Source organism: Prionailurus bengalensis, chromosome A1 (genome assembly GCF_016509475.1).
Source record: "Prionailurus bengalensis isolate Pbe53 chromosome A1, Fcat_Pben_1.1_paternal_pri, whole genome shotgun sequence".
NCBI lineage: Eukaryota > Metazoa > Chordata > Mammalia > Carnivora > Felidae > Prionailurus > Prionailurus bengalensis.
Genome location: NC_057343.1, coordinates 198,132,420 through 198,145,004, shown reverse-complemented (window position 1 = coordinate 198,145,004; position 12,585 = coordinate 198,132,420). Strand labels below are relative to the sequence as shown.

Sequence of the window (12,585 nt, the reverse complement as noted above, 5' to 3'; positions counted from 1 at the left end):
TTAGGTCTTTGAAGATGACGGTATCTCATGTGGAACCTCCTGCTACCTCCCCTCCTCCTCTCTCTTACCTTATGCCCTCAACCCCCCTGAAGCCTTCTTTTCAAGTACCCATGTCCTAGCCCCTCCCTGCCCCTCAAAACCTACATTCACTTCCTCCTTTGATTCATCCTTCCACGGGTCTTAACAAATTTAGGCTTTTGCAACAGTCACTAAATACATTTCAGTAGGAGAGAGGCAGATAACAGAAATGAGGGAAGCAAGGTGCCCGGTGCGAGGCGAAAGGGAGCAGTGGAGACTGAGGCCAACCGGAGCCAACAGACCCTGTGGAGAGAGTGGTTGCAGCCCACCTTCCACTGATTGTTGCTCTATCAAGTAGCTTTTGCTATGTAGCAGACCACCCCAGAATGGAATGGCTTAAGACAAACATTTGTTTGGCTCACGTTGTTGCCTGTTAGCAATGTGGCCGGGCTCAGTAAACCGTTCTGCCAGCCCTGGCCGAGCGCCTTCACGTGCCTGTGATCGACCGAAGGTCAGCTTTGCTGATCTTGGCGGGGCTCTGTCGTGCATCTGAGACACGTGAGCTGACTCAGCTCTGGCGGTACAGCCTCTCATCATCTGGCAGGTGGCCCAGGCTCGTTCACACGGTGGTCACAGGATAGAGAGAGGGAGAGAGCAGGGGGGAGGGAGAAGGACGGTGAGAGGGCAGGGCAGGCCTTTAGAGGTCTTGGCTGGGAATTGGCATGCTGCGACAGACCCAAGGGGTGGAAAAATAGAATAGAGGAGCTTCAAGGTCATATTCAGAGGGTGTGGATACAACCACCACCACCACAACAAAGGGTGCGAACACAGAGAGTAGAATGATTACAGCCCTATTTTACAAACCATCTGCCTCAAATGCCATGTAGGAATGAGATCCTCTGATTTTTCCAGAGAAGTCAGAAACTTTGATATAACGTCTCCCAGGCGCCAAATGCTGGCATCTAGCTCTGACATGTTAGAAGCGCTGTTGGGGGGCCGTGGTTGGTACAGAGGCTGCTGTTTGTCGTGCCTTGCACACTCTGGTCTTTCCCAGCCAGGCCAGTCCAGACTTTTCTCATGGGCTCCAGTGCCACACTGCCCAGTAGCGGACCTGGCTCTGCCCCTAACTCACCTTGGTGAAGCCATTTCATGAATCAGAACCTAGTTTCCTTACTTAATGGGGGAGTAATAACTACACCTCATGGGGACACGGACTCATTGTACCCAAGTGACACTCTATGAACCCCAGCTCTCATCCTTGTCTTGGCTATCCTTGTCCCTTGAAACCACAGCATGGCTCTCAGATCTAATGGTTCCAATGCTCCTTTTTTATAACAGACATTAAATTATTATCCTGAGGGGTGCCCGGGTGGCTCAGTCCGTTGAGCATCTGACTCTTGATGTCAGGTCAGGTCATGATCCCAGGGTCATGGGATCGAGCCCCATGTTGGGTTCCACACTGAGCGTGGAGCCTGCTTAAGATTCTCCCTCTCCCTCTGCCCCTCCCCCCCATTAATATCCTGAAATATATTCTTGAAATCTACATATACTACCTATATACAGAACTTAAAAAAAAATCAATATAATGGCTCAAAATAAAAAGGAGAAGTAAAAGGAAAATAATGTCTAATCAAGTTATATGTATTTCGGTGTGCAAATACTTGGGCACCACTACCCTAGAAAATCTAATGAAGCAATCAGATGCTGGCACCTACTTACAATAAAATAAGTTTGGATTCAAGGAAAGGAAAGTCAGAAGCCATTCTGCATGAGAAAGAAGTAGGGAAAAAGGAGAGAGCAGAGAATGTGCGTCCCCTAGAATGACAAGTAGCAATGATAGCAAATCGGACTTCCCTGTGTATGATATGAAAAAGAAGGAAACGACATAGGTGATGTAGGGATAACATCACATCTGGGCGGGGGTAGGGGGGCAGTGGAAGTGAGGAAGTAATGATGTTCTTGCAGATGATCTGGGTCTTGTTTATGAAGGGAAGCATCATAATAATTTCCAGTGTTCTGGTAAGTGACTACGTGGAGTTCAGATCTCAGTTCTTGAAATCACAGCACATTTTGAGGCATTCATTCAGTCTCTGAGTGTTCAGAGGGACGTAGGAGACATAGCACTATTCTGCACAGTGTGGGACTGTCGTTGCAGATGTCCCGCTTTCCTGGTCCCTGCCCACTAAGTGCCTGTAGCTGCCTGCCTGGTGCCCGAAGGTTTCCACAGTGCCCCTCGGGGAGAGCCTCTGGTCCAGTGTTGCACCAGGGATGCCGTTCTTCCTGTCAGCATTGCTGTCTCCTCTCTCTTGAAACAATAATCCTGGCTTTCTTGTGCTTCTGCAGTCAAATGCTCTACCAATGAGCTATACCTGCTCTTGGCTTTCTTGTGCTTATGATCATGGGACTCTTTCCAGAGCTTAGCCAACCAGAATCCCCACACCGACCGTAAGTGGTTCTTTCTTGTCCGGATAGGATGGACCATCTGATCAGATTCTTTGTGATCCCAAAATGCATGCTGCCTCCCGCCCTTTATTTGGGTGGGTGAGTGGGTGAGGTGTTCAGTTTATCCTGTCTCTTTTTTTTTTTTTTTAATTTTTTTTTCAACATTTTTTTATTTATTTTTGGGACAGAGAGAGACAGAGCATGAACGGGGGAGGGGCAGAGAGAGAGGGAGACACAGAATCGGAAACAGGCTCCAGGCTCTGAGCCATCAGCCCAGAGCCTGACGCGGGGCTCGAACTCACGGACCGCGAGATCGTGACCTGGCTGAAGTCGGACGCTTAACCGACTGCGCCACCCAGGCGCCCCTATCCTGTCTCTTAATGAAGCTCCCACCTTGAGGGCCAAGGGGATCAAAGGCTCGCCCTTGCCGTATGCAGGAAGTTCTGCCTCTGATTGTACAGCTGTCAGCCGGGGAGGCTGCCTTGCAGAGGCATGAAGCACTCAGAATGATGGCGGAGGCAGTTTGCAGAAGGCAGATAAACCTTCTTTGTTTTCCTTTATTGGCAATCTTGGTTTGTTTTATTTTTATTTATTTGTCTATTTTAATTTTTATTTTAGACAGAGAGAGAGCACGTGAGCTGGGGAGGGGCAGAGGGAAAGAGAGAATCTTAAGCAGGCTCCACGCTCAGGGCAGAGCCTGATGCAGGGCTCAATCCCATGACTGTGAAATCATGACCTGAGCTGACAGATGGCTCAGTCAGTGAAGTGCCCAACTTCGACTCAGGTCATGATCCCACAGTTTGTGAGTTCAAGCCCCAGGCTCACTGCTGACAGCAGGGAGCCCACTTCAGATTCTCTGTCCCCTTCTCTCTCTGTCCCTCCCCTACTCATTTTCTCTCTCTCTCTCTCTGCCCCTCCCCTACTCATTCTCTCTCTCTCCCTCTCTCTGTGCCCCTCCCTTGCTTGTAGGCACAGGTGCATGCACTTATGCTCTCTCTTTCTCCCTGTAAATAAATAAACTTTAACAAATAAATAAATATAAAAGTAATGTATGCTTACTAAAAAAAAAAAAGGAATATTTAAACAATACACAGATATATAAAGTAAAAGGTAAAAGTCCATTCCCCATTGGTCTCACATTTCCCCATCTCTCCACCTCATAGTTAACCTTTTCTATCCAGGTTTTCTTCTGTTCATTTAAAGACAGGCAGACAGACTTTACACGCAGAAGTCTAAGTGTTGGATGGATGGATGGATGGATGGATGGATGGATGGAAAGAAAAGTAATGAAGGAAGGAGAAATTTAAAGGGGCTCTGACTTACCTGCTTTTCTAGAACTTACTTTTTCACTTAACCACGGTCATGAATATCTTTTCACAACACTAGGAATACTTCTAGCATGTTCTTGTTAATGGCCCCACAGAGTTCCTTTCCAGGGCAGCTCAGACTGTGGTTTATTTAACCAAGCCCCTACTGATGGATATCTGGCTTGTTTCCAATTTTTTACTGCGATAAATAGAGTTGTTGGTAGCTCCCACCTTTATCTTTGCTCGCTTGAGTTGACATTTCTGTGGGCAGATATCTGGAGTAGGATCGATGGAACAAGGTTTGTACATTTCACAAATTGCCAAACTGTTCTTCAAAATGATGTTACCAATTGCTGCTACCACCAAGAGAATGTAAGCGGGCCTGTTTCCCCTTCCCACACCCTTTTTCTTCCTTTCTTTTTCTTCCTTCCTTCCTCCCTCCCTCCCTCCCTCCCTCCCTCCCTCCCTCCTTCCCTCCCTCCCTCCCTTTGGATTATCTTTCAGTTTTTGTTGCCTGTCTGAAAGGCTACTTAAACATTTTCTCCAGATTACCTTAGAAAAGCCATAAACATAAAAGGCTGCTGTGATTCGGTCATGAGTGCTTGATAATTCTGGAGAAGAGCTGTGATCATTTCTTTGAAGACCCCCCCCATCCCCTTATTTGTGGAGTGACAACTGTCCCCAGGAGGCAGTTGGCCCTTTCCCATAGAAAGTAAGCTCAGAGGATAGAGTATTGCAAATATCTGGTGACTTTCTCCATCTCCCTTGCTCGTGGTCAGCCAAGTGCTAGGAAACCCGTGGCGAGAGCAGATGGTTAGCGTAGGCATGTCCTGACAGGTAATTCTACCCCTACCCACCCCCCCAACCCCCTGCAGCTAATGAAGGGGCACCCACCTGCTCTGCCTATTCTTAGCCTCATGACTGATCTTTGCTGGACATTTGGTCTGGAAATATTTCCTTTGGAGGAAGAGCAAGAGGCACGGGTACCATGGAGAGGGGGGCAGAGAATGGCTGTGAGCAGCGTCTGTGAGTCTTCTTGGAGGAGGCATGTGTAGACACTGAGGCTTGAAATCCTCGCGAGCTTCTTGAAAGGCAGGTCTAAAGGCTGCTGGTCACGATCAAGGGAAGACTGTTGGAACCTCTTCCCAGATGCCATTGACTTGAGCATTCTTTCTGCAAATGCCAGACATCATCAAGAAAGGGACTAGAAATGGTCATCCATTCATCAAATAGTGCATCTGGAAGAGGTCTTGACGCTAGTTGTTCATGTGTTTTGTTTTATTTTTTAGCTTTTTAGTGAAAATTTTCACACCTGTAGAAAAATGGAAGAATGTAATAAACGTATGCCACTTCCTAAAATTAACCAGTGTTAACATTTTGTTTCATCTGTCTTTATACTAAACTATTTAAAGACAAATGTAGACATTATGACTTTTTACCCTTAAATACTTTAAATGCATCCTAAACATAAAGTGCCTGTGATTTTTTAAAAATCTTTTGACTTTGATTTTTTATTTTTTTAAGTTTTATCTACCAAGTTTTTATTGACAAATTTTGTAACAGCGATAACATGAGCTTATTTTAGTAAACCTGGGTAGAATAAGTATTTCATATTTAATGTTGATGACTGTAGAGATAGGCCTTTTTAAAAAATGTTTATTTATTTTTGAGAGAGAGAGGGAGGGAGGGGCAGACAGAGAGGGAGACACAGAATCTAGAGCAGGCTCCAGGCTCTGAAGTGTCTGCACAGAGCCCGATGTGGGGCTTGAACTCACAAACTGTGAGATCATGACCTGAGCTGAAGTCGGATGCTTAACTGAATGAGCCACCCAGGTGCCCCAAGACAAGCCTGTTTTAACTAAACTGATAAACTAGCTTTATTACCAAATCTTGTCCCAGATCACATAAACCTGAAATTCACTTTGGTTGTTTTTATTCTGTTTTTGAGAAATTTTAAAGAAGTTTTACTTAAGTAATCTCTACACCCAACATGGAGCTGGAACTCATAACCCTAAGATCAACAGTTGCATGCTTACCAACTGAGCCAGCCAGGCACCCCCATTTTTGAGAATTTTTAAGAATACTAGGATTATGTAAGTGCTTCATTTTCTTTAAGCTGGTTAAAGAGAATTGTTTTGCTAAGTAATTTTAGCAATACCTTAGAGGTAGAAAGTGCCATATATTCAAAATAGATGCAACGTATATAAATATACAGACAGATCCGGAGATTTTCTTGTTATTAGTATTTGTGAAGAGGGTTTTTGAGATTTGTATTTGTCCTTGGAAGAGATCTTGAGGCTGAGGTCTAGAGTTTGGGCAAGCGAGTCTTTTTAGCAGTTCATTTTTAAAAAATATTTATTTCTTGATTGATTGATTTGATTTGATTTTTTTAAAATATAGTTTATTGCCAAGTTAGGTAACATACGGTGTATACAGTGTGCTCTTGACTTCAGAGATCGATTCCCGTGATTCATAGCTTACATACAACACCCGGTGCTCATCCCAAGAACTGCCCTCCTCAATGCCCATCACCCATTTTCCCCCGAGTTTTATTTTTTTTTAGTTTTCATTTATTTATTTTGAGAGAGAGTGTGTGCATGTGCACAAGCAGGGTTGGGGCAGAAAGAGAGAGAGTCCCAAGCAGGCTCCCCACTGTCAGCGTGGAGCTCGACGAGGGCTCAGATTCATAAACTGTGAGATCATGAGTTGAGCCGAAATCAAGAGTCAGATGCCTAACCGAATGAGCCCCCCAGGCGCCCCTAAAACTTTTGATTTAAAAATTGTTTTAAATGTTTTATTTATTTTTGAGAGAGAAAGAGAGAGAGACAGAGTACTGGTGGGGGGGGGCAGAAAGAGAGGGAGACACAGAAAACTTTTGATTTTTTTTTTTAATTTTTTTTTTCAACGTTTATTTATTTTTGGGACAGAGAGAGACAGAGCATGAACGGGTGAGGGGCAGAGAGAGAGGGAGACACAGAATCGGAAACAGGCTCCAGGCTCTGAGCCATCAGCCCAGAGCCCGACGCGGGGCTCGAACTCACGGACCGCGAGATCGTGACCTGGCTGAAGTCGGACGCTCAACCGACTGCGCCACCCAGGCGCCCCTAAAACTTTTGATTTTTAAAGCAACAGAACCATTTTAATGAATGAAATATAAAATGGATGTCCCGCATACGGAGTTGTGCTTGAGATATTGCCAAGTGGACGTGTCAAGCAGGCAGTTGACTGTGTGAGTCTGGAGCTCTGGACAGAAGCTGGAAATGGAGATCTGGGTTTGGGATGTGCTTAAAGCCACAGGCCAAGAAAATGGCCCATGGAGAAGGAGAAGCAGGACAATGGGCATCTATGGGGCCAAAAGAAGAAACTGTTTTAAGAGCAGGGAGCAGGGGCGCCTGGGTGGCTCAGTCGGTTAAGCGACCGACTTCGGCTCAGGTCATGATCTCACGGTTCGTGAGTTAGAGCCGCTCGTCGGGCTCTGTGCTGACAGCTCGGAGCCTGGAGCCCATTTCTGATTCTGTGTCTCCCTCTCTCTCTCTGCCTCTCCCCCGCTCACGCTCTGTCTCTCTCTCCTTCAAAAATTAATAAACATTAAAAAAAAAAAAAATAAGAGCAGGGAGCAGTCAGCTGTGTCTGCTGCTGAGAGGCCAAGGAAGCCGAGGACAAAGAACTAACCGTAGCATTTAGTACAGATGGGGACTCAGGGCCCAGAAAGAGGTACAGTGAGAAGTAGCACTGCCTATCTAACATCTAGACCTCACGCGTTACAGATGAGGAAACCGAGGGCCATGGAAGGAGGGTGACTTACCTGAGAGCCCACGGCGAGTTCAACGGCAGCTCTGGGACCAGAGCCCACTCCTCCTGGTGCCCGAAAGGGTGGGCTTTACCTACCTAACGCCAGCCTTCTCCCCCAGGCCACAAGCTGGGCCCTCAGGCCTCAGTTTCTTACTGGTAATCCCTCTGCAGAGGATTACCAAGTACCCGTTGCTGCTGCAGAAAATCCTGGAGAACACAGATCCTGATGCCAGTGCCTACCCTGTACTTCAGAGGGCTGCCTCTGCCCTCCAAGACGTGAACGCCAACATCAATGAGTACAAGAGGCGCAAGGAAGTGGGTAAGGACTGGGGGGATTTAGGGGCTGTTATCAGTGAGAATGCTTCCGGATCCAAAACTCAATCTCAGACTGTCTTCATTAATAAAGGGAATGTAGCAGCTCATGTAACCACAAGTCCAGAGATAATATGGGCTTTCGGTAGGATTTAATCAGGGGGCTGGCTCCATTTCCCATAATTCTCTTATCTCTGGTCTTTACTGTGTGTCAGCGTCATCTTCAGGCTGGCCTCCCTCATGATAGTAGTTCCAAGACTCACATCTGCACAGCAAAGCCTCTAGGAGAAGACGGGGCCTTTCTCCCCTTAGTCATAAAATTAAATTGGAGCTTCATGCTGATAGGATCCACTTGGGTCATGTGCTCCCCCTGAACCAATCGCCACGCTTTGGAGAATGCCATGAGCTGATTGGCTTGGGCCTGGTTTAGGTTTCATTCTTGAGACCAATCACTGTGGCCAGGGGTTTGGGATTACACGAACTGGCTTATGCCCGTGAGCCCCCACCCCTTGAACTAAAGTGAGATCAGTCCCATCCGAACCAGGAGGCTGCTCTACTGCGGAGGGGACATGAATAGGGGGAGGCCAGGAGCCGTGTATATATACCTTGGGAAGAGCAGCTAGTGGGTGGGGAACTCTATCTCTCAGGTTGTTGGAACGGAAGGACTTGGAAAAGGAAGCCGTGTCCCAAGCAGGGAGAAAACGCAACCGCACGACCTAGATGGTACAGAGGTGCTAGTTTAGCCAGCTCACGTTTCCCGGGGCTGACCGTGACACGTCTTTCATTCCTTATCTGGGCTGAGCCTTACAATCTACACTCCAGGTAAAATGAGAGCTGACAGAGCTGGGAAGAGGCAGAGCTGGGTGTCAAACTCAGGCCCCGGGGCTGGGTGGCAGACCGGTCCTACACCAGGACCGGGGATGTGTGCGCCCCAGCCTGGCCTGGCTAGCACTGGCCACGGGGCCCCAGGCAAATCACCTCCCTCTTCTTTAGAAAGTGCCTTCAGACCCACTATCTTATGTGACCCTCCCAGCAATCACACGAGGGGGCTGGTCTCGTGTGCAAATGAAGAAATGGGCCCAAGAAGTGGCGACTTGCCAAAGTCCCACAGCTCCTGAGCCGGGGCTCACACCTTGGAGCGAGGGGTGCCGAGCCCTGTGCTCTTCCTTGGCAGCCTGCCATCCTAATGGACGTGACGCTGATGTCTGAGAAGAGGGCTCTGGGTGGGTGCCGGACCAGGTGTGTCAGGGATGCCTGCTTTCCTGGGTCCGCTTTGGTTCCCATGCCTTCTCTGTCCTCTGTTGGTGCAGCCTCCAAGTATACCAAAGTGGGGCAGCTGACGCTCCGGGAGAGGCTGGCCCGGATCAACACGCACACCCTCTCCAAGAAGACCACCCGGCTGAGCCAGCTGCTGAAGCAGGAAGCTGGGCTTGTGCCCAGGGTGAGCTCCCAGGGCGGGGGCGACGGAGGAAGGGTTGCATCCCAGCCATCCCAAGGAGCAGGACTATGCAGTGGGTGGGGCAGGCTTAGACCCCTTTCGGAGATGAGGAAGCTGAGGCTAAGCGGGTGAAGGGAGTGCCCAACACGGCATAGCCAGGAGGTGGCAGAGGTGGTCCCCTCACGTGATTCTGAAGAGCCAGGGTAGGGCTTTCTCCTCTGCCTCCTGTGCTTCTCTTTCTCTGAGTATTTTTTTGTATGCAGACAGGAGAGCTGATCTCTGGGTTTGGGTAAGGAACCAGCTCTGAATAACTATCAGCAGCTCAGGCTGATCGAATACCTCCTCTGAACCAGGCATGGTTTGATCCACCCAGTGAAGTAGGTGTTTTGATTACCCCATTTGCAGTTGACAGAACAGGCTCAAAGAGGGTAAAACACTTGCCCAAGGTCCCACAGCTAGGAAGCAAGTGAACCAGGACTCATACGCTCGCTCGTGTATCGGAGTTCATGGTCTGAGTACAAATCCATTAGGCCGCACTCACTGCCTCTAACCGTCCCACTCCGCTTTGGGGCCGTAGGAAGTGGCTCTGAGGGGCAGGGCTGGGCGAGGTGGTCCCCCGTGAGGATTTGGGATGCGGGTGTGGGTCTACACTGCCTCACTGCCTCCCCCAGGGATATTCTCAGCTCTCACAAACTCTCCTCTCAGACAGAAGACAAGGAATTCGATTACTTAGAAGAGAGGTTGCACTGGGTGTCGCTGTGTGTGACCGAGACGAAGAACAACGTGGCTGTTTACCTGGCTAATCTGGAGGTGAGGATCTTGCAGTTAATGATGGGTGGGCTGGGCTGGGCCCCCCAGGCAGGAGGCACGCTGGGCTAATCTGACAAGCTGGCAGAGGCAGCAGCTGCGGGAACCAAACGGAAGAGGTCACCTAGTCACTGGCTGTAGGTCAGAAGAAGGCCCTGGGCAAGCACTCCCCAACCCTTAGCTTCCAAGCCCATTGAGCTGGTAGGGAATGAGCTTGGTTAAAATTCACTGGCGTCCGAGCCCTCTAGAGGGACCCTGCCATTCTGGCACCTAGAGCAGGTGACAGACTCAGGTGCCTGAAGGAGTCAGGCAGGTAATATTACCGAGTGAAATGTGCAGGTGTTCAAGGCTTAATATCTAACAGGCTATTTACAAGACTTTCCAGGAGCGTTAAATACATAACAATATTTAGAATTTGACTGACTGGATGGGCGGATGGTTCCAAGCTAAAGGGGCAGCTGTTACTTGGCTCGGGGAAGCTGTTGCTGTTTGGGAGTGTGGACCCAGAGTAGCCAGTTCTGATTTTAGGGGGGAAAAAAAGACAACAACTGAAAATTCAGACTTTTAGACAAAATCCCCTGATGTGTCCATGTGAACGACAAATGAAAATTTAAATGCTGTACAGGCCCAAGAAAAAATATTTCTAGAGGCTGAATTCAGCCTGCAGGAACCCCAGTTTGCATGCCTTCCGACACGTCATTTGCCTCGTGCCCAAAGCGTCCTTCACTTTTGTGATGGATGCTGACTCATTCCATCCACTGTGTCCCTTTCCTGTGGTTTCGCTCTCAGTCGTGTCCATTGGTGCAAAGCAGTCTGGTCAGATGATCACAGGCTCTTCGTACAGTGGGGTGTGGGGTGGCCTTACGGGAAGCGTGTAAAATGAGGGAGGCCACAGTTCCCTCTGTGTGGGGCAGATCCCCCTGCTCATTCCTGCTCCATCCCGGGCCCCCCGGCGGAAGGATCCGGCAGCAGGATCCTGTCACAGGACAACGAGCTGGGCGGGGAAGGCTCTCAAGAAAAAGGATGGAGAGGCCATGAGAGAGAAACCAGAGGCATATGAGAGACACATGTGGCTCTGCAGGTAGGACAGATATTTGGAAGCATTTGGCCGCATTTCCCCAGACTCAGGCTTATGTGACAGACACAGCATTGACATGCAATCCCATAACAAGCACGCAACTCCCTCTTGTAATCCCCAGTCCAGGAGAACCTTCTTTTGCCTGTGTGTCTTTAACACAGGCAGAGCGAGGGGCGCCTGGGTGGCTCAGTCGGTTGGGCGTCCGACTTCGGCTCGGGTCATGATCTTATAGTCTGTGAGTTTGAGCCCTGCGTCGGGCTCTGTGCTGAAAGCTCGGAGCCTGGAGCCTGCTTCCGATTCTGTGTCTCCCTCTCTCTCTGCCCATTCCCCGCTCAAGCTCTGTCTCTGTCTCTCTCAAAAATAAACATTAAAAAAAACAAACAAAGACGGGCAGGGCGAGTCTCGGGCTGGGAGCCTTCAGTAGGCAATGATGTCCAGACAGAACTTAACGACGTTTTTATTGCAATTACTCTTACATGCCTATTTATGACAGTGATTGCTGGTTTTCCTCTTATGGTAGTGTCATCAGTGGGTTGTTGTTGTTTTTTTTTTTTTTAATTCTTTGATACAAATAGGCATGGTTAGTTGATTTCAAGTGTTAATAGAATGTGTGGAACATGGACGTGGCAGTAAAACCACAAAGGTGATCGGCAAAGGCATGAAGTTTGGAAAGCGCTGGAATAGGGAGAGAGATGTTGGTTCAGTCCAAGGAAGAACTTTCTAATCACCCAAGTTGTGCAAGGATTGACTAGGCTGTGTGCTTCCCTGTCACGGTGGGTGTGCAGAGAGCCTGGACAGTCTCTTTGAGGGTAGAGTTGGGGGGTGGGGATACAGGCGTGAGATGGCTGTGATGGGCCATGACTGACTGTCTCTCCTTTGCTCGGGGTCCAGGCTTTCCTCCGCTTCAGGCCGCAGGAATCCGAGCTGGACATCCCTGGGGGGCCGGTGGTGCAGTACTGCAGCCTGATGGGAGACCTCCAGCTCCAGGCCTTCCCAGACTTTGTAAGTGCAGCCTCTCCTTTCCCCTTGCTTTTCAGGCAGGCGGCAGAGCCTATTAGGAACGATATTTAGGGGACACCTCGCAGGCTCCGTCGGTAGAACATGCAGCTCTTGATCTCGCGGTTGGGAGTTCGAGCTCCACATTGGGTGTAGAGATTACTTAAAAAAAAAAAAAAAAAAAAGAAGGAGAAAAAGAAGAATATTTAGAAGTCAGGACCTTTACACGATTGTCACATCCGCAACCGCCCAGAGTTGTCAGCAGGGCAGGGATTATTATTAATGCATTTTACTGATAAAAATAGCCCCCACTAATGTTTGTTGTGCCTTGCTGTCTGCCAGGCACATAAGCTGCTGAACCCTTTACAGTCTTCATCTCATTTAATCTTCACAAC

General features: G+C 48.7%; 1 protein-coding gene across 1 annotated transcript in view; it reads left to right on the top strand.

Annotated features, from left to right (window-relative positions):
- The window catches only part of ARHGEF37 (Rho guanine nucleotide exchange factor 37), a 58,219-nt gene that overhangs the window by 32,745 nt on the left and 12,889 nt on the right, over positions 1 to 12,585 (top strand). Inside the window, exons 5-8 of the mRNA XM_043598184.1 lie at positions 7,679 to 7,878; positions 9,182 to 9,312; positions 10,015 to 10,119; positions 12,086 to 12,196. Of these exons, the coding sequence (XP_043454119.1) occupies positions 7,679 to 7,878; positions 9,182 to 9,312; positions 10,015 to 10,119; positions 12,086 to 12,196 (547 nt within the window). The remainder of the gene's footprint in view (positions 1 to 7,678; positions 7,879 to 9,181; positions 9,313 to 10,014; positions 10,120 to 12,085; positions 12,197 to 12,585) is intronic.